At 43.2% G+C, this 21,856-nt stretch overlaps 1 protein-coding gene across 1 annotated transcript; it reads right to left on the minus strand.

Annotated features, from left to right (window-relative positions):
- Positions 1–1,429: 1,429 nt before the first annotated feature.
- LOC142291736 (uncharacterized) lies at positions 1,430–3,034 on the minus strand. The gene is made up of 2 exons (XM_075336488.1): positions 2,705–3,034; positions 1,430–2,576 (listed from the first exon to the last, which is right to left on the minus strand). Exons 1-2 carry the CDS (start codon positions 2,914–2,916, stop codon positions 1,523–1,525), a joined length of 1,266 nt encoding a protein of 421 aa, XP_075192603.1. The 5' UTR covers positions 2,917–3,034; the 3' UTR covers positions 1,430–1,522.
- Between the last annotated feature and the right edge of the window lie 18,822 nt (positions 3,035–21,856).

Consider the following 21,856-nt stretch of genomic DNA (forward strand, 5'->3'; position numbering starts at 1 on the left):
TCGCTTGGCTATCATCGTCAGAGAAAAGGAGCGACAGCGACTGAGGCGTCAGCGACATCGACGCTTTTGGATCCATCCCCTGACTGCCCAGAGACTGACACGTGGGGTGTTTTCAACCCTATACCTGGAGCTCCGTGGAAACCATGAAAAATTCACAAGCTATGTCCGGATGGCAGTGAATAATTTTGACGTCCTCCTTGGCCTTGTTGCGGACAACATACGTAAAACGGACACCTTCTGCCGTTACTCTATAACACCCGAGGAGCGTTTGCTGGTTACGCTTAGGTAAGTTTTTTTTTTTTTAATTGTATCCTCCTGTAAATTGACTTTTAACTGTAATGTGTTTGCTATTATTTTTTTATAATTATTGTCTTTCCTTTACAGATTCCTTGCAACTGGAGAGTCGCTTTCGTCCCTCCACTACCAGTTTCGACTAGGAATTTCCACCATCTCGGGAATCATTAGAGACACTTGCCAAGCCTTGTGGGATTGCCTCCATGAGGATTTCATCCCCCAGCCCACCAGGGACAGATGGCTTGCAATTGCTGAACAATACTATAATATTTGTCAGTTTCCAAATTGCCTTGGCTCAGTGGACGGCAAACATATAAGAATTGTGAAACCTGCTGCTTCGGGGTCAGAATACTACAATTATAAAAAGTATTTCTCAATTGTCCTAATGGCAATAACGGATGCGGACTACAAATTTATCTCAGTGGACATTGGCGCATATGGGAGATCCAATGACTCGCAGGTCTTTAAAATGTCCCCAATGGGGCGGCGAATCTATGGGAATACTTTTGATTTCCCTCCTGCAAGACCTCTTCCTGGCACATGTGAGCCCCCAATGCCCTTTGTTTTTGTGGCCGACGAAGCCTTTCAACTCTCCCAACATCTATTGAAGCCATATGCAAGCCGTGGATTGACGCAAACACAAAAAATATATAATTACAGATTATCCAGAGCCAGAAGAATGGTGGAATGCTCCTTTGGGATACTAACCAGCAAATGGCGAGTGTTGTTAACAGCCATTAATTTAAACATTGAAACTGTTGATGAAATAGTGAAAGCATGTGTGGTACTGCACAATTTTGTTTTAACAAAGGAACCTTTGTCCTTGGATGACCAGAGTTTGGAATCCACCTCTTTGACTGACTACACCAGTCCTGGATTTAGGAGTAGTGTTGCCTGTTCAACAATCCGTGACAAATATGCTGACTATTTTGTGTCCCCAGAAGGTAGAGTAGATTGGCAAGATCAAATGGTATAAGATTTTTGTTTAGTTTTATAACAAATAAACATAGTTAAAAATAAATTAAAAAATATCTTGTTAACCTTGTTAATTTTAATCTTTCACTCGCTTTAAAAATTTGTAATTTTTACACCGTCAAATTACAACATGTTATGTTTTTGTATTACCTTATTATTAACTTAACTTGCAAAATAATATTCCCCCCCAAAAAAAACAAGAACAAATAAATACTTTTCAACAAAAAACTTTTATTTTTATTACATACATAAATTATAAATTTGTATATCTTGGGCTTGGGGTGGAGATAGTACTGGAGGGGCTGACAGGTGGGAACACACGCACAGTTGGAGTATTGAGGGTGGAAAGTGGTGTTGGTGGTGGTGGTGGGGAAGTAACAGAAGGTGAAGGTGTGGTTGAGAAACCAAGAGGGAAACCAGGAGATGGGATGGGATTTGGTAAGGATTGAGGGGTGGAGTGGAGGGATTGTGAGACAGAAGAGGTGGCGGGTGAATTAGTGGCTTGAGTTGGGGACATGATGGGTGTGGAAGGCGAGATGTGGTAGTGGGTAGGAAGTGTAGGGGCAGATGTGGTTGGGAGCTGGTACTGGGCCGCAGGCTGGTACTGGGCTGCAGGCTGGTACTGGTCAGCAGGCTGGTACTGGGCAGCAGGCTGGTACTGGGCAGCAGGCTGGTACTGGGCAGCAGGGGGAGTAGGGACAATGGCTGGAGGGGGGGCAGGTGCTGGAGGAGGGGTGGGTGGAGGTGGTTGGGAGGAAACCTGCGCCAGAGCCTGCCGTGTGGCTTGCATTACATGCATCTGCTGGTCAGGAGATAGCTTTTCCATGCGCTCTAGTACGGCTTGAAAAAAACAATGGTTGGGTGATTTACTTGCATCTAAATGCAGCCTGTCCAGACGCGTGCACAATTCGTGTGTATTTTTTTCCATATTGGCATTTATGAAGCTAAAAGATGAACGATTTTGTTCGGCTAATAATTGAATGGCGTTCTGGAAGGCTGCATTTAGATGCAAGAACTCGGGCGCATAGCTCTTTTCCTGACCCCTATGACGCTGACGCCCAGAACCCAAAGGTGTTCTACTGAGGGCAGCAGTGTCAGAGGGGTGGGGTAGGGGAAAAGCTATCTCATCACCAGCAGCTTCAGGTAATGAAGTCTCACGGGAAGCTCCAGCGCAGGTGGATGGGACAGATGTCGATGGAAGGGAAGGTTCAGATGGGTGGGGTCTGTGCCTGTGTTCCCCAGTGGCGGACTGTTCAGGGATCGCTCCTGTCGGGTTCGATGCAGGCTCCTGAGTGCTGCAGACGGTGCTGGTAAAAAGAGGAAAAACAAAATAATAATTAATTTAATTGCTATACAGTGCCACTGAATAAAAAAAAAGGCAAAAAAAATCAGACATAAAATATTATACTTTGTACATATTGTAGGGAATATTTACCTTCTGCACACCATAGTTGTCCGGAGGAACGACAACGCTCTAAAGTAACGGTACTTCGATCTGCGTCCTCCGGATCCACTCGGGGCCTGCATCTCTTGATTCAACTCCTTTTTGAAGCGATCCCTGATAGACCGCCACCGCTTCTGAAGTTTGTCACCTGAAAGTGGAAAGCACAAAGTGGTTAGTATACAACACATTACATCCTGCAGCATAACCTACTGAACTGTGAATACTTACGCTGTTTCTTCTGGCCACGAGAATTGAGCTCCCCCCAACCTTCTACCGCTGCGTGGCATACCTCGTCCCAGAGTCGACGGGTTACGATCGAATCAGCGTGGCGGCGGTCAGCCATGTTCCACAGCGGCTCCCTCTCTCTAACTTCATCGATGAGGAGGTCGATGTTGATAAATCCGGCCTCCTCACCGTCAGAATCGGGAGCACGCTGTGATACCTGTTCAAAGAAAGAAAAAAGAAATTAAAAAAAAAAAATAGACATAAATTCACACTGACATGAAAAAAAAAAAAAAACTTACACTATGACCACCGCCACCTCGACGACGACCCTGGGACGGTCTTGGGGGAGCTCTATCGTGAGCCCTAGAAGTTGAAGCCTTTAGTGAAGAAAAAAAAAAAAACATTATTTACTTATGTGTTTGGAGTGCTGTGGTAAACAATTCCTGTATGAAACTTACACTATGACCGCCCGCTCCGTGTATTTCTCCACCCCTTCCGTCCTCTTCTGGCAGCATCTCCTGTGATGTTTCGGCCACCTGTGTAAATGTCGTTTATTTAAAAAAATTTTTTTTTTTTTTTAAAAAAAAAACCCAAAAAAAAAAATATACCTCAGTTTGTGAACCGGAGGGCGGGCTACCAGAAGACGACATATTTTTTTTATTACAGGCCTCGCACACCAACTGGCTGTCCAAAACTATAACCGCAACACTGCACCTGTAAAAAAGAAAAAAAAATGTCTAAGTACATGTACGCAGCTCACAGCAGTGATCTGTGGACAGTACTGTGGACATTACCTGAGGAACACTCTCCTCCAATTAAATTCGCACTGGCACTGAAGCGAACCGTACCCAGCAACTGGCTGTCCAAAAGTATAACCGCAACACTGCACCTGTAAAAAAAGAAAAAAAAATGTCTAAGTACATGTACGCAGCTCACAGCAGTGATCTGTGGACAGTACTGTGGACATTACCTCAGGAACACTCTCCTCCAATTAAATTCGCACTGGCACTGAAGCGAACCGTACCCAGCAACTGGCTGTCCAAAAGTATAACCGCAACACTGCACCTGTAAAAAAAGAAAAAAAAATGTCTAAGTACATGTACGCAGCTCACAGCAGTGATCTGTGGACAGTACTGTGGACATTACCTCAGGAACACTCTCCTCCAATTAAATTCGCACTGGCACTGAAGCGAACCGTACCCAGCAACTGGCTGTCCAAAAGTATAACCGCAACACTGCACCTGTAAAAAAAGAAAAAAAAATGTCTAAGTACATGTACGCAGCTCACAGCAGTGATCTGTGGACAGTACTGTGGACATTACCTCAGGAACACTCTCCTCCAATTAAATTCGCACTGACACTGAAGCGAACCGTACCCAGCAACTGGCTGTCCAAAAGTATAACCGCAACACTGCACCTGTAAAAAAAGAAAAAAAAATGTCTAAGTACATGTACGCAGCTCACAGCAGTGATCTGTGGACAGTACTGTGGACATTACCTCAGGAACACTCTCCTCCAATTAAATTCGCACTGGCACTGAAGCGAACCGTACCCAGCAACTGGCTGTCCAAAAGTATAACCGCAACACTGCACCTGTAAAAAAAGAAAAAAAAATGTCTAAGTACATGTACGCAGCTCACAGCAGTGATCTGTGGACAGTACTGTGGACATTACCTCAGGAACACTCTCCTCCAATTAAATTCGCACTGGCACTGAAGCGAACCGTACCCAGCAACTGGCTGTCCAAAAGTATAACCGCAACACTGCACCTGTAAAAAAAGAAAAAAAAATGTCTAAGTACATGTACGCAGCTCACAGCAGTGATCTGTGGACAGTACTGTGGACATTACCTCAGGAACACTCTCCTCCAATTAAATTCGCACTGGCACTGAAGCGAACCGTACCCAGCAACTGGCTGTCCAAAAGTATAACCGCAACACTGCACCTGTAAAAAAAGAAAAAAAAATGTCTAAGTACATGTACGCAGCTCACAGCAGTGATCTGTGGACAGTACTGTGGACATTACCTCAGGAACACTCTCCTCCAATTAAATTCGCACTGGCACTGAAGCGAACCGTACCCAGCAACTGGCTGTCCAAAAGTATAACCGCAACACTGCACCTGTAAAAAAAGAAAAAAAAATGTCTAAGTACATGTACGCAGCTCACAGCAGTGATCTGTGGACAGTACTGTGGACATTACCTCAGGAACACTCTCCTCCAAATAAATTCGCACTGGCACTGAAGCGAACCGTACCCAGCAACTGGCTGTCCAAAACTATAACCGCAACACTGCACCTGTAAAAAAAGAAAAAAAAATGTCTAAGTACATGTACGCAGCTCACAGCAGTGATATGTGGACAGTACTGTGGACATTACCTCAGGAACACTCTCCTCCAAATAAATTCGCACTGGCACTGAAGCGAACCGTACCCAGCAACTGGCTGTCCAAAAGTATAACCGCAACACTGCACCTGTAAAAAAAGAAAAAAAAATGTCTAAGTACATGTACGCAGCTCACAGCAGTGATCTGTGGACAGTACTGTGGACATTACCTCAGGAACACTCTCCTCCAATTAAATTCGCACTGGCACTGAAGCGAACCGTACCCAGCAACTGGCTGTCCAAAAGTATAACCGCAACACTGCACCTGTAAAAAAAGAAAAAAAAATGTCTAAGTACATGTACGCAGCTCACAGCAGTGATCTGTGGACAGTACTGTGGACATTACCTCAGGAACACTCTCCTCCAAATAAATTCGCACTGGCACTGAAGCGAACCGTACCCAGCAACTGGCTGTCCAAAACTATAACCGCAACACTGCACCTGTAAAAAAAGAAAAAAAAATGTCTAAGTACATGTACGCAGCTCACAGCAGTGATATGTGGACAGTACTGTGGACATTACCTCAGGAACACTCTCCTCCAAATAAATTCGCACTGGCACTGAAGCGAACCGTACCCAGCAACTGGCTGTCCAAAAGTATAACCGCAACACTGCACCTGTAAAAAAAGAAAAAAAAATGTCTAAGTACATGTACGCAGCTCACAGCAGTGATCTGTGGACAGTACTGTGGACATTACCTCAGGAACACTCTCCTCCAAATAAATTCGCACTGGCACTGAAGCGAACCGTACCCAGCAACTGGCTGTCCAAAACTATAACCGCAACACTGCACCTGTAAAAAAAGAAAAAAAAATGTCTAAGTACATGTACGCAGCTCACAGCAGTGATCTGTGGACAGTACTGTGGACATTACCTGAGGAACACTCTCCTCCAAATAAATTCGCACTGGCACTGAAGCGAACCGTACCCAGCAACTGGCTGTCCAAAAGTATAACCGCAACACTGCACCTGTAAAAAAAGAAAAAAAAATGTCTAAGTACATGTACGCAGCTCACAGCAGTGATCTGTGGACAGTACTGTGGACATTACCTCAGGAACACTCTCCTCCAAATAAATTCGCACTGGCACTGAAGCGAACCGTACCCAGCAACTGGCTGGCCCAAAATATAACCGCAACACTGCACCTGTAAAAAAAGAAAAAAAAATGTCTAAGTACATGTACGCAGCTCACAGCAGTGATCTGTGGACAGTACTGTGGACATTACCTCTTCCCTGGAGCACTGGACTGGAGGACAGCAGAAGTTGAAGTCAGGAACCAACGGCAGGAGGTGTGTAGAATGTGCTGGATCCTTTTATAAGTTTTGTGATGATGAAAAAAAAAAATTTGCGCATGCTCTGTTTACCAAACCGGATGCGGTCACCGCATCCGGTTTAAACCGCATTGCGCCGGATCCGGCATGCATAGACAACCATTCTATACAATGCCGCATTGTACCGGATCCGGCAGAATGCGGTTTTTTTAAGGGGCAAAAAAACGTTACATGATACGTTCTATCCGGCCGCCGCATTTAATTATTTTGCCGCATCCGGAAAAAACCGGATGCACCGCAAAGCCATCAGGTACAATCCAGTTACAATGCAAGTCTATGGGGATAAACCGGATGCGATACCGGATCCGTTTTATCCTTTTTTTTCCGGATTGTACCTGATGGCAAAAAACTGATGTGTGAAAGTAGCCTTAGAAAGATATTGGGCTTAACTCATGTTTTTGTACACACTGCTATTTTCTTTGAACACAACTGTAATTGGTAGGGAAAGGTTGAACTAGATGTACCTAGGTTTTTCTTCTAACTATGTAACTATATAAGATGGAGTTTTTAGTGGTACAATTTGTCAGAGTATATTTTTGATAATTATTTTTACACTTTTCTTGGTGGTGAATAAAATGAACAGCATTTCTAGATTTTTTTAAACAATGTCCATTATTCAGTTTAAAATATAATTTAAAACCAGTAAAATGAATAACTATAATTACCCAGGTATAACTAGGCTTGTCAGGGGGTGGGATTTATTGAGGAGCAAGTGAGCTATTGTTTTTTCAAGATTATGTTTTGGAAAAATTGGGAAAGTATAAGCATATGAGTGACTTTAACAAACGTGAAAATTAGGGATGAGCGGAGTATTGAGTTGGAGTTGAATTTCCTGAAATTCGTGGTGTCACACAAATTCAAACATTTGAGATTCAGTTCACAAATGGTAAAAAATGAGACTTAGTAAGCACCATTGACCCCACTGCTGAGGCATTAGAGAGCAAGCAAATGCCAATTTGCATTTACATTGCCACACTTGCCTCCACATAATGCTTTGCAATTATGACATCTAGAGGATTATCATACCTTATATAGTGGTGATCATTACTTGGAACATCACAGATTATCAGTTTACAGGGGAGCACGGTATATCCGGCAGAGTCGTTTTCTATATCCAGAGGCACTCACTCTCTCTTGTGGACTTTAAAATTTTATAATCAGCAGGGTCGTCTCGATTTTGCATTTGATAAGATCCGTACACCTCTAATCCAAATTAGTGATGGGCGAATCCGGACTGCAAAATTTGATCTGAACTGGATACTTAGTATCCATGCACCAACCCCATACATGGAGTGAAGCGATGGCCTAGGGACCAGAGCAGTGCACAGTAAGTTATGGCACAAGACGAGACTACAGATAAACAGGGTTTATTTACAGGCAGGAATACGCAACAATAATAAACAAGTAAACTGCTTAACTGAGGTAAAGTACAGCCTTTGCCTCAGCTATCACAAATCAATGTGGGAACCGTACAGAACATCAAAAATACACTTAGCTACACAACACCACCGTCTGACTGGCCTCCACTACTGGGGCCGCAGGGCTACTGCGCTGTAATGACTGCGGCCTACACTATACCCTAAACAAGGTGCACAAATACAGACTCATGGTACCGATGTGAGAAACCGTCTCTCTCCGGGGACAGCAGGGTTTGTTGACGCGCACTTCTCCAGGTAAGGCAAGAGGGAACTTTTCTTCTCTTCTGGCACTTAGGAGCTGGGCTCCTACAGACAACATATTCCGTTCTTACAGGTCCTGGCCTGGCTAAAGTCTGGCTTCTCTCACGGTCCAACTCGTGGAAGTCTTGCAGCTGGCACCTTCACACTCCATGGTTATCGGATTCTCATCAGGTAGTGTCCTGCAAGATTAAACCACGTTAGAGGCACAACCACTCCTAAATCTCTCTTGGAAAAATCTATCTCCTCACAGACTCTTTCCTGCACATTTTTTGTTGGGTTAAAACACACACAGTCCACAGGAGGGGAGGCGTCATCCAGTCCAACACACACCTGGAACAGGGGGCACTGTTCCCTTAGTTACCAAAAGTAACCAGTTTTGTGCTTGCCAGCACCTACATATTACTCTTCCTGCCACAAGCAAACTTTCTATCTATTCCTATGCATATAAATGTAATACATTTATAATATCCTGACCACCTCCTACAGAGTTCTCAGGGTATTCCGTGTACCTATCCAGATTCGGCCACCCAGATAATTTAAAAAAAAATAAAGGAAAAATAAAGAAAATAGAGAATGAAGCAGGAGGGTTATACTTATCGAGTCTCCTAAACGGCTGTAACACTACTTCCGTGGCTGCTCATTACCCTCATACATATTCAATGCTTCCCCTGCCCACTCTCAGTCCCTGCATCTGTGATTGGTTACAGTCAGACTGCGCCCTCACCCTGTGTAACAGTGTGTTTGACTGCTTGGAATTACACATGCTCTCTGCATCTCTATACTATAGTGGTGTATAAATAAATAAAAAAAATTGGTGTAGTGTACCCCCATATTCTGATACACAGCACAGATAAAGGATATGGCTATAGGCTGCAGCTCCCTGTCGTGTGCTTATCTTGGCTGTGTATCAAAATAAAAAGGACCCCATGTGGCTTTTTCTTTTAATTATTTAAATAAATAATTTTAAACACTTGCTTCCCCCAATTTTGATACCAAGCCATGATAAAGTCGACAGCTGTGGTCTAGTATTCACAGACTGAAAGACCCATGGTTATTGAGCCCCCAGACTAAAAATAGATGTGACAATCCCATCACTTTACTTGGCTCATCCTGATTGCCCCGGTGTGGTGGCAATCATGGTAATATAAGGGGTTAATGACAGTTCAGAACTGCCACTAAGCCCTATATTAGTAATGGGAGGCATTTATGATACCTCCTTATTACTAATCTATAAGTGGAAAGAAATAAACAAAAACACTCAAAAAATTCTTTATTTTAAATAAAATACCAAAAAAACTCCAATTTATTAACCCCAAACACCCAGTAAAAATCTCAAATAAGCCTTACTCATGCCCAGTAAATTGTACTGCGCGTACAAAGTGCCTAGCACGTGCTTCAGGAGACACACACCCCGTAAATAAAATGGGTTTCCTCACTACAACAATGCCAAACATTTGGACGCTAACTGTTGTTTAGACACATTGTGGGGCTCAGAAGGATGTGGAAAATTTGGATTTGGGAGCACAGATTTAGCTTGATTTCTTTTTTGAGATGGCAGCTATAGCACTTTTCCAAAGCCTTTTTACTACCAGTAGCATAGAAGCCCCCTATATTTTCATTAACAGATGGACCTAAGTGAAAGTATGTGTTTTTGTGTGTTGAGTTCAATGCTATTTGGTGGCATTTGGGGTACAGAACATTTTGCATCAGTTTACATTAATCCTGTGCTCTATGTTGAGCATTTACATTAGGGGTTCATAGAAAAATAGAAGAAGGGCAGCACTCTTCGGTAATGTGAGACTGTTTTATTTTCCGATGCTGACAGGTGAAACAGACATGAGGGAATGGAGGGAGGGGAGCACGAGGACGACGGTACCGTTTCGCACCTCTAGGGGTGCTTTCACGGGTCCATACACAGTAAAACATGAGTGTCAAACATTTAAATAGATGACTTCTCACTCAAGTGTTAGCATTAAAACATAATTAAAAACATTCACATTATGCAGATAAATCGCAATAAACTGGATCGCACTAATTTTGAGCTTAATCCTGCTATAACAGTAATCTATTTCATACAAATAATGGTCGAGCACATTTAGCAAAGAATAGATAAAATTTCTATTGATATCCATATGAATATGTGTCAGCTATTTTCCCTTATACTTTAAACACGATTTTTTTCTTTTTTTAACTTTTTTTGCTGTTATTGCTTATTTCATTGTTGCTTTAAACTACACATTGGTAAAAAGCTTGTCGATATATTAGCACTATATGTATATAACATATGGTCGACATGATATATCACTCCATAATAACAATTCAAACAAATTCTTATATTAATATATTATTATCTATGGAATTATTCCTGCTTATTTATTGAATCTATAAATTGGTGTCTATCATGTCAACTTTTTATTAATAAGGGAAAAGAACTGAAAAACATTCATTATAGAGATCAATAAATTAAAAAAAGAAAAAAATCATGTTTAAAAAAATCGTGTTTAAAATATAAGGGAAAATAGCGGACACATATTCGTACCTCTCACTTGTATAGCAGGTGATGAGAACTGTTCTCCTGAGCACCACTAACTCCGCTGCAGTCACTGGCTCTATTGATGTCAGTGCTACAAGTGTTCCTGCGCCAGGAGACTTAAGTCCCCTTCGCTCTCCAGTCTTTTCTGCTGGGCCTGACTCGGACTCCGGTATCCGGGTTGCTGCTTCTGGGGTGAACCGAACTGGTCCCTCTGCCCCTTTTCTGTATCGCCGCACCTCCGACCCTCACACATGATCTCTCACACTTCACGCGACTCGACTGACTCTGCCAACTGTCTCTTTTGACTCGCTCTGACTGGAGGTCAGTACAATTACAGTGATACCAGATTACCAGATTTAGATAGTTTTTTAGGTTTGGCTAGTGACACTAAAAATGCTTTATTACAAAATGAAGTTTTTTGCATCACTGAATTTTGAAGGCTATTGGTTTTTTATTTTTCTGCTGACAGAGTCATTTGAGGGCTTGTTTTTTGCGGAATGAGTTGGAGTCTTCATTGGTACCATTTTTGGCCACATAATATTTTTGATCACTTTCTATTCTACTTTTTAGAAAAAAAAAATGTGAAAGGAATACGGGTTATATGCTGCGCTAGAAACCACACGGATCCAGGATGTAAAATAAAATTCCTTATTATTTATTTAACACAGGTTTACGAGTTTCAGAGACAAAACCATCTCCTTCATTAGGACAAGAAAGAATTCTTTCTTGTCCTGATGAAGGAGATGGTTTTGTCTCTGAAACGAGTAGACCTGTGTTAAATAAAGAAGAAGGAATTTTATTTTACACCCTGGATCCGTGTGGTTTCTAGCGCAGCATATAACCCGTATTCCTTTCAAAAAAAAAATTTCTCTACGTTCCTATTCGGGGCTGCAGCTGACCACATCCAGTGTATGTGCGCAAATAGGAGTTGTGACTGGCACAACTCTATTAGGTGAGTGCAATCCTAGCACTGTCTCTCTCCAAAACCCATTAACGGGTAAGACCCAATTGCGCTTCTTTTTCCACAGGTTTCCATTTTTTCTATTCTACTTTTTGTGAGGCAGAATCAAGAAGAAACAGCAATTCAGAAATTGCTTTTTTGTGGGGGGGGGGTTACGTTGTTCACCATGTCTTAAACTTGATTAAACAGTTTTATTCTTCAGGTCAGCATGAATTTAGCGACACCACATTTATATAGTTTATTTTAATGGTGTAAAAGCAGCAAAACATAAATAAATGGTATAAGAAAAAATATGTTTGCATTGTTGTATTCTGAGAGTTATACCTTTTTACTTTTTTACTAATGCAGCTGTTTTACAGCTTTTTTTGTAGGACAAGATTATGTTTTCAGCAGTCCCAAATGTATTTATATGACTTTTTTATCTTGTTTTATTCTATTTTTTTGACAGGCTACATTTTTTGGGGTTTTTTTACAGTGTTCACTGAAGTTGTTTACTAGATGTGTATTTTTTGCTTATTTTTCTTACATAAATTTATATATTTATTGGTATAATATTTTATTGGTATAATTTTTTCCATTTTTTGTTCTTTATTTTTTGAGGGTTTTTTTATATTTTTCTTATTTATTTTTCTTGTTTACTTTTTTACTTAGTCTATATGCGGGGCATTACCTTTAATTGCCCTGATCACAGCTTTAATGTATTGCAATGTAGCAGCATTACAATACACTAAATTGTCATGCAGCACTGATATAAGCATCTGGGATCATGCTCCTAGCATGATCTTAGATGCTTTCTGTACCTGGGTGACCTGGAGATCATCGTGTCACAATGCATCCATCGGGCCCTGTGATCATATCATGGAGGCACTATTCGGAGGTGAGAGGGAGTGTGATCCCTCTCCTAGACCACTAAATGCTGCGATTGATCACAGCAATTAGGGGGTTAAACAGCCAGGGACCATCCCTGACTGTGAGAGCCAGGCTTAGCTGTCAGGAAAGCTGAGTCCCTGGTGGTGATCGAGTGGGCACAGTTCCTCTGCCCACATGATTGCCAGGTCATACCCCGTACGTTCTTGGTGGGGAACGTACTGACCATCAGGACATGGGGTATGTCCAATATCAGAAAGGGATTAAATAATTATAACATTTTCAATGATATTTACTAATCCCTAATTGGACTTCAACATTAAAAATTATGCAAATAAAGAATTTAGTTCAGCTCACCACTCCAAAGCAGGTATCTCCAACTTCTGGTCCAGTGCACGGAACAAGTCGTTTGGCTTCCACAGCTGAATAATCAGTCACATCAAGAGAAGGAGGGGAGGAGAGAAGATCCAGCACAGACGTAATAAAAAGATTCTTTATTCAAAATTAATAAAAAAGGTAATTCCAACCAAGTGCAGAATATATTTAAGCTTACGCGTATAGGTATATATATCACCTTGGCTACTCATTCTGATTATGTTGTTTATGAATAAGAAGTCTACTTTCTCCAAAACTCGTCAAGCGTAACTATACTCTGCACTTGGTTGTAATTACCTTTTTTATGAATTTTAAATAAAGAATTTTTTTATTACGTCGGTGCTGGATCTTCTCTCCTCCCCTCCTTCCCTTTAAAAATTATAAACTGCACTACCTATGTTGTGCCATACATTACCCAACCTATTAATTTAAGAGTAATGAAAATGCTGTGACTTGTCACTAAAGACAGAAAGCAGAAATATGAAAAAATGAATACTTTCAGTTCCAATCAAAACAAAAATATGGTTAATGATTTTAATATTGTCCGGATCATTAGTAATGTATGCATAGCTGAACATGTTTAGGTAGTTGTTAGTGTGAATGCCAAGAATCTTCACATAGCACGCACTGTGCACGGAGAGAACTCGCTGGTTCAGAGCCGTGAACGCCAGTCATGTGGCTGCGAGTACGTGATATGCATTTTCCCGGGTAGAACACGATTAGATGGGTCGGCGTCACACAATGCAAATGTATTGAACGAGGGCGCCACCCTCTAGTTGGATTCTGGCCAGGAGAATGCATATCACATACTCGCGTCCACTTGACCATCGTTTCCGGCTCTGACACCACAGCGTACAAAAGTGACGGTACTCTGCAGTCACATAGAGAGACACATAGAGTGACTGCAGAGTTACCGATTTAGACCAAACAACCCCTTTAAGTAAAATAATTATTTTGATTCCCAGCAAATTTATCTCAAACCATAAATATGTCATCAATCGAGTCCCAGGCTTTGTATCTGGCATTCTCATACTACCTCTATTAATTTATATTCCATATTATTAAAATTGTTATCATATCAGGCCAATACTGAATGTTGTCAAGAAAATGCAAACTACATTACATGCAATTTGTGAATTTCTCCCCAAAGCCAAACCACAACCGCAGAACACTGCAGTTATTGCAAATATGGCTGTTGTCCTTTCTGTTATAGACTAGGACTCGATTCATCAACACTTATATTCCACATGAAGATTGTACTGAAGTAAGAAGCAACAAACTTGTGTGACTCTTAATGAATTTGGCACATCTTTCAGCTTCCGTGCACCACAGTTAGAAATGTACACTAGGCAGAGGCTGACTTACATTTATGTCGTAATCTATGGCACTTTTGGGGCACAAAATTATGATGAAAGGGTTAATTTAGTTCTTCAGCTAGATGTGCTAAGTAAGAGACACCAGGGGAGGGTGTTAAATGGCTTCTCATCCACCAGAGTGTAAAGCCCAACCAACGTCAAGATTATTGCATTTAACAGCTATCCAACTTTAGGAGATTTGAAAGTCAGATCAAGATGCATTAATAGAAGGCAACACCTGTCTGATGGAAACCGTGATTAATCGACCGTACCCACATGCCAAATGTACCTTCAAAGTAATAAGCATTTTAAAGGGAACTTGTCACTCATTGCTATCTCAACAATAAACATAGAGGAGTGTACAATTCCTTTAAATGATGTTGTGTTTTATATATTTCAGCTTTAAAAGGTGCTTTTTATATATCAATTCAAGGAAAGGTGTCTGGCTGTAGGATCAGACTATACCACATTTGCTTTTAGTTTTAACCTTACAACCACATACAGTTGTACTCAAAAGTTTTCATAACCCGGCAGATTTTGTTCTTTCTTGACCTTTTTTCAGAGAATATGAATGATAACACAAAATCTTTTTTCCACTCATGGTTAATGGTTGGGTGAAGCCATATATTATCAAACTAGTGTGTTTTCTCTTTTTAAATCATAATGACAGCCAAAAACATCACATTCCCTGGTGATTTTTGGCTGATAACTTGCACAGAAGTTGTCACAAATGAGTTTGAATGGCTAATAAAGGTAACATCCTTTACTGTGACCTGTTTGCTTGTAATTAGTGTGTGCATAAAAGCTGAGTGAGTTTCTGGGATCCAGACTCTTGCATCTTTCATCCAGCTACTGATGGTTCTGGATTGCGCGTCATTGAGAAAACAAAAGAAGTGTCAACGAATCTACAAGAAAAGATAGTTGAACTGTATAAAACAGGAAAGGGATACAAAAATATATCCAAGGAATTGATAATGCCAGTCAGCAGTGTTCAAACTGTGATAAACAAATGGAAAATCAGGGGCTCTGTAAAAACCAAACCATGATCAGGTAGACCAACAAAACATTCGGCCACAACTGCCAGGAAAATTGTTAAGGATGCAAAGAAAAACTCACAAATACTGTAACATCAGCTGAAATACAAGACTCACAGAAAACTAGCGGTGTGGCTGTTTCAAGATGCCCAATAAGGAGGCACTTGAAGAAAAATGGGCTGCATGGTTGAGTCGCTTGAAGAAAGCCATCACTGCGCAAATGCCACAAAGTATCTTGCCTACAATACGCCAAACAACACAGAGACAAGCCTTCAAACTTCTGGAATAAGGTAATTTTGAGTGATGAGACCAAAATCAAACTTTTTGGCCACAACCATAAACATTACATTTGGAGAGGCGTCAACAAAGCCTACAATGAAAGGAACACCATTCCTACTGTAACGCATGGAGGGGGATTTCTGATGATGTGGGGATGTGTGAGCTACAAAGGCAAAGGAAACTTGGTCAGAGTTGAAGGAAAGATGAATGCAGCACGTTATCAGCAAGTATTGGAGGCAAATTTGCACTCATCAGCCCGGAAGCTGTGCATCGGATGTACTTGGACGTTCCAACATGACAACGATCCAAAACACAAGGCCAAATCAACCTGTCATTGGCTACAGCAGAACAAAGTGAAGGTTCATCTCAATCTCCTAATCTCAATATCATTGAACCACTCTGGGGAGAACTCAAGTGCGCAGTTCATGCAAGAAAGCCCAGCAATTTACAGGAACTGGAGGCTTTTTGGCAAAAAGAATGGGCAGCTTTATCATCTGAGAAAATAAAGAGCCTCATCCACAACTACCAAAAAAGACTTCAAGCTGTCACTGATGTTGCAGGGGGCAATACACAGTGTTAAGAACTGGGGTATGTGGACTTTTGATCAGGGTCATTTGGATGTTTTTGGTTGTCATTATGATTTAAAAAGAGAAAACACAGTAGTTTGACAATAAATGGTTTCACCCAACCACTAACCATGAGTGGAAAAAGAGATTTTGTGTTATCATTCATATTCTCTGAAAAAAAGGCCAAGAAAGCAAAAAATCTGCCAGGGTACGTAAACTTTTGAGCACAGCTGTATGTTAGCATAAGAGTTTAAATCATAAAACATACTATATAGTTTTAATGATAGATCATCAATATCAGATTGGTAGTGGGGTCCTAAATTTAATTAATCTATATCATATGAACTGAGAACCTCTTTAAAGGAAATCTGTCACCAGGTGTTTGCCAGTTAATCTGAGAGCAGCACCATGAGATCCTGATTCCAACGATGTATGACTTTATTTACTGGGTGCAGCAGTAATGACAAAATCACAGTTCTTAAATGTAACATGTAGCAGATCTCAGACAGCTGTCCCCACCCACACCACATCTTTCTGTGTACATTGTCTATTGACAGTGAGCTGCTTACCCGTGTGTCCTTGTGAAACATGTGCATGTCGGGGTGCTCTACACAACATAAACTGCCTGCCTGAAAAAGTTTCAGTAAAACTTGCACTTTATTCATTGAAATCCCTGGTGTTTGTATGCATAGAAGTCCAGTGGGCGGTCCTATTCAGTGATTGACAGTCTTCCCTGTATGACTGTGCATGCAGAGATAACTGTCAATCACTAGTAAGATTGCCCACTGGACTCATGTGATTACAAACACCAAGGATTAATTGCCAATCCTTAATGAGTTTATTTGGGACACTGGGGTTTTTGGCAATGAGGCTAAGAACTTACCAATATGAAGTTGCTAACTACCTGCCCTGTTCTTCCCTCCAATGATCTGTTCCAGCTCAGAGCAGTCTAAATCACCATGAAGTCAGCAGAGATGCGCTGTTGACAGAGTATAACAAAAGTGAAAGCTGCTCTGTTGATATGAGGTCAAATGAACCCGGAAAATCACTGTACCACTTACCTTCCCATGCCGAAAAGCTGCCCTTTATAATTCTCTCAGTTTTCAGTTTAAAACTACAGCTTTTGCTTCACAAAAAGAATCAGAAAGAAAAGTTAGATGTCATGTGACCATGAGTATGTGTGCCCATATACTGCCCAGTCTTTATACTTTGCCCGCTTATTACACTTCCCCTCCTTGGCATACTTTCCCCTCGTAGCTTACACTGCCCTCCCCCATGTTATTCTCTCTCTATTCTATCCCACACATACACACGATCCAGTTTCTATTCTGTGACCCGTCACACTTTTCTCCCTAATTCTGGCTCCTCACACTATTCCCCACACTAAAGACTCCTCACACATTTCCCTCTCCCTCATACTGTCTCCACTCACATCTACCCACTAACTATACTGTTTCTTCACATATTTACTCCCTGACTCCCCATACTGTCTCCTCACACATACCCCTCGCTTCCCATACTGTGTTCACACCCATCCCTCTTGCTCCCCATATTATATATGCATACATCCCCTTTCATACTGTTTCCTTATACATGCCTCTTCTCGTTCTCCATACTGTGTCTGCACCGATCCCTCCCTCACTGGCTCTTCATCCTGTATCTTCAAATTTCTCCCTTCCCCCTCTCTCTTCATACTGTTTCTGCACTCATTCCTTTGACCTCGTTCCCCATACTGTGTCCATATACATCCCCACTCTCATAATGTTTCCTCTTACTTGCCCCCCTTGATCCCCATACTGTGCCCATACCCATACTCCCCATACTGTTTTATCATACATCCCCCCCTCGCTCCTCATACTGTGTCTTCAAATTTCCTCTAGTTGCTCACGATACTGTGTCCACACACTCACTCCTCATACTGTGTGCGCCCCCATCCTCCCTTGCTTCCCATACTGTGTCTGCGCCAATCCCCCCTCACTCATCATGCTGTGAACTACCCATCCACCCTCACTCACCATGCTGTGTCTGCACCCATCCCCCTCACTTACCATACTGATTCCGCACATATCCCCCCTCACTCACCATACTGAGTTCGCACCCATCCCCCTCACTCCCCATACTGTATCCTCATACACCCCCCATCGCGCCGCATACTGTCCGCACCCATCCACCTCTTGCTCCCCATACTGTCCGCACCCACTCCAACTCACTCTCTATACTTTCTGCATCCATCTCCACCCTCGCTTCCCAATCTGTTTATTCAAATTCTGCCTCCCGTTCACTTCCTATTCTGTGTCAGCACCCATTCCTCTTCTTCCCGAAACTATGTACTCAAATAACCCCCCCAATTACAATAAATCTACGGTGTCTCCAGCTCCACTGGTGCTAAAGAGCACTGCACCTCTTTAGCACCAACTAGTGATGTCAGCAGCATGATCAGATGACCTGATCATACTGCTGATGTCACTCTGACCCCAAAGTGCCAGTGGTCAGGACTCCATTTGTACTTGTGTCTGAAAGATGAAATCCACTTTGATTTGGCATGCTGCATCTTCTCTGAGCTGGCTGTTAGCTTGACAGCTGGCTCAGATTACAGCCGACTCCCACTATAGGGACACTTTGGACCTTGACAACAGGTGGCCCGATGGTGCTCACCTAGCTGCTAGGCCCCCTCCCCAGTACACCACTGCTCTCAACTGTAATGTGTAAGCTCTTATGGTCAGCAGGATCCTCTGTCTCTCTCGCCCATGGAGTGTAAGCTCTTACGGTCAGAAAGGTTCTCTTTCTCTCTAATATGTATACTGTGTCTCCCAGATTGAGGCCCTGCAAACTGTCTCTTACCTGCCAGCATCTCTGGTGCTTTTTATGATTAATAGGCCAGGAGTGACATCATGTAAGTGTAGCGCCCCTGAAGCCATCAGGGACCTACAAGGTTCTGCATCTTCACCAGGATGCAGGGCCTTCCCCCTAGGGCCCCGGAAGACCAGTGTCAGTCACACACAAACACTTCACAAAATCCCAGTTTTTCCCCAACATTCCCCCATAGAATGGTACAAGGCTAGGGTCGGACCAATAGATGGTCAACTAGAGGTGGAGCCAGTCCAGTCCACTAGTTGACCAGATGGGAGGGGCAGACTGTGGACAGACAGTCAGTCTGAGTAGTGAGTCAGAGGGGGCCGTGAAGGTGGACGTGAAGAGACGCACTGACTTGGAGTGAACAGTAACCTGGTGCCCAGGAGAGTAGTTCACAGTGGAGTACTCCTGGAACTACGCAGCAACAGGGCACAGGACCCTAAGACAGGTAGAAGCTCCAGGCAGGCCTGTTAACACCTGTACTACAAAGGGACCATCAAGGACCTCGCTGATTTTAAAAATCCGAGACTCAGTAGGAAAGGGAGAATTGGCAACAGGACCAGAGACTCCAACCCCACAGGGTTCACGCTACCATCTTACAGACTGGAATAGAAAACCACCGGATGGGGACCCCCAGTTGCTCTATGCCACGGGGACCCTCCAACCAGAGACAGGTGCAGGTGAAGAAGGCATCTGATTACTAAACTGGCACTGGAACGAAGGGGACCTGAAGGTGAAACCAGCCGGTCTCGGGTGACCAGTTACCACCAGAACGTGAGTAAAGAACCAGTTGCACTGAACCCTTTGTATGGACTACTTTCTTCCGACACCCGTCACATCACCTACCCTCTGGGGCCTGGCCCTGCTTGCGGAGGGTCTAACATCCAGGCTGCCATTAACACCAGCCCCAGTAGTGGATATTGTTTAGCGGCGGTTCCATCTACATAGCCGCAACACCGCAAGTGGCGTCACATGTGAACACTATTCTAATCCCCTGTAAATATTCCCCTTTTCAAAAAGAGCCCAGGGCACTGAACCGGGCAAAGGCCACCAAAGTGATATTCCTCAGATATACACTGCCCGGGACCGAGTACTCCATAACCCTGGGTGACACAACAATTTTTCTTGGCATCACGAACAGGATTGAACTGGACCCAGTCAAACCGGGTGACGTGTGCCTTAAAGACTGTGTTTTATGGACTGTGCTTTATTGTTTGAAAAACCGCAGCTATTTTGCTGTGAAAAGTAACTGCACCATAGCAGTGATAAAGGCTCGAAAAGAATGTAAAACGAAAATAGAAGCAGGGAGCCCGGAGACCCTGCCACAGAATGCCTCCAGGACTGTTACCAGCAACATGTCTCCACCGGGAGAGCGTGCCAGCGTACCTGGTCACCCAGAAAGGCTAAAGGCAGAGGTCCAGCGACTGTGCGGGCGGAACATCTGCAGCACATCGAGGAGTGGAAGCCGGAGATGATGGGAGTGGTGGCAACCCTGCGGGCTCAAGAGAGTGGAGCGCCGCTTGTCCAGGCTGCACCAACCTGTACTCCGAGATCCATCCTTGACCAGGCTGCATCACCGCCAGAGCCAGCGAGAGCAAAAGCGGTCGCATCACCTTCTCTGCTGGAGAAGGACAAAGTGGCACCAGCTTCCCCGGCCAGACCAGAAGCGGTCACATAACCTTCTCCGCTGGAGAAGGATCAAGCTGCATCATTTGACCCAGTGACGACAGCCCAGGATACCACGTCATCGGGAGCCGCGGAGGAGGCCGCATCCAGCGCTGACGATCTTCCCCAGGTACTGTGCCCAGTCGCTGTTGGGGACCTGGCAGTGAGCTACCCTGAACCAGGTAGCGGGAAATCAGCAATCGTCACCTGGGAGCATGCACAGGTTGTTGACTGTTCCAGTTAAATAATAGTTTGCATATAAGAAAAAAGTTAAAAATGTTTACTGTTCCAGTTTGATTTAATAAAAATAGACCCAGGCTGCAGGACTGGCAGCAGACAAAAACTCTTACCCTGTACAAAGTTGTACCAGTTGTACATCACCAGAGTACACCCAACCATTGGACCCTGTTTAAGCACCGACACCAGGAGAGGCTGGATGCAGGAAAGGTCCAGGACAGAGATGGTCCGGACCTGGTCACCAACGGAACTGATGACCTGCCTCCTTAGAGGGTTCTGGGACCAGGATCTTTGGGTGGTGGGTGCAGGGAGTGGTACTCCAGTTAAAGCAACGTTTAAGTCTGAACCTCCATTGCAGGGAAAGACCAGTTATATTTATGTTGTCATGTAACATAAAAAGTGTAACTAGTTTCACTTGCAGCCCAAGGACGTTCTGGAATTAACCAAGGGGGAATGTAGCACCCCTGAAGCCATCAGTGAGCTACAAGGTTCTGCATCCTCACCAGGATTCAGGGCCTACCCCCTAGGACCCCAGAAGACCAGTACCGGTCACACACAAACACTTCACAAAATCCCAGTTTTTCCCTAACATTCCCCCATAGAATGGTACAAGGCTAGGGTCGGACCAATGGATGGCCACCTAGAGGTGGAGCCAGTCCAGTCCAATAGTATACCAGGTATGAGGGGCTGACTGTGGACAGACTGTCAGTCTGAGTAGTGAGTCGGAGGAGACCGTGAAGGTGGACGTGAGGAGACGCACTGACTTGGAGTGAACAGTAACCTTGTGCCCAGGAGAGTA

This window comes from Anomaloglossus baeobatrachus, chromosome 1 (assembly GCF_048569485.1).
Source record: "Anomaloglossus baeobatrachus isolate aAnoBae1 chromosome 1, aAnoBae1.hap1, whole genome shotgun sequence".
NCBI lineage: Eukaryota > Metazoa > Chordata > Amphibia > Anura > Aromobatidae > Anomaloglossus > Anomaloglossus baeobatrachus.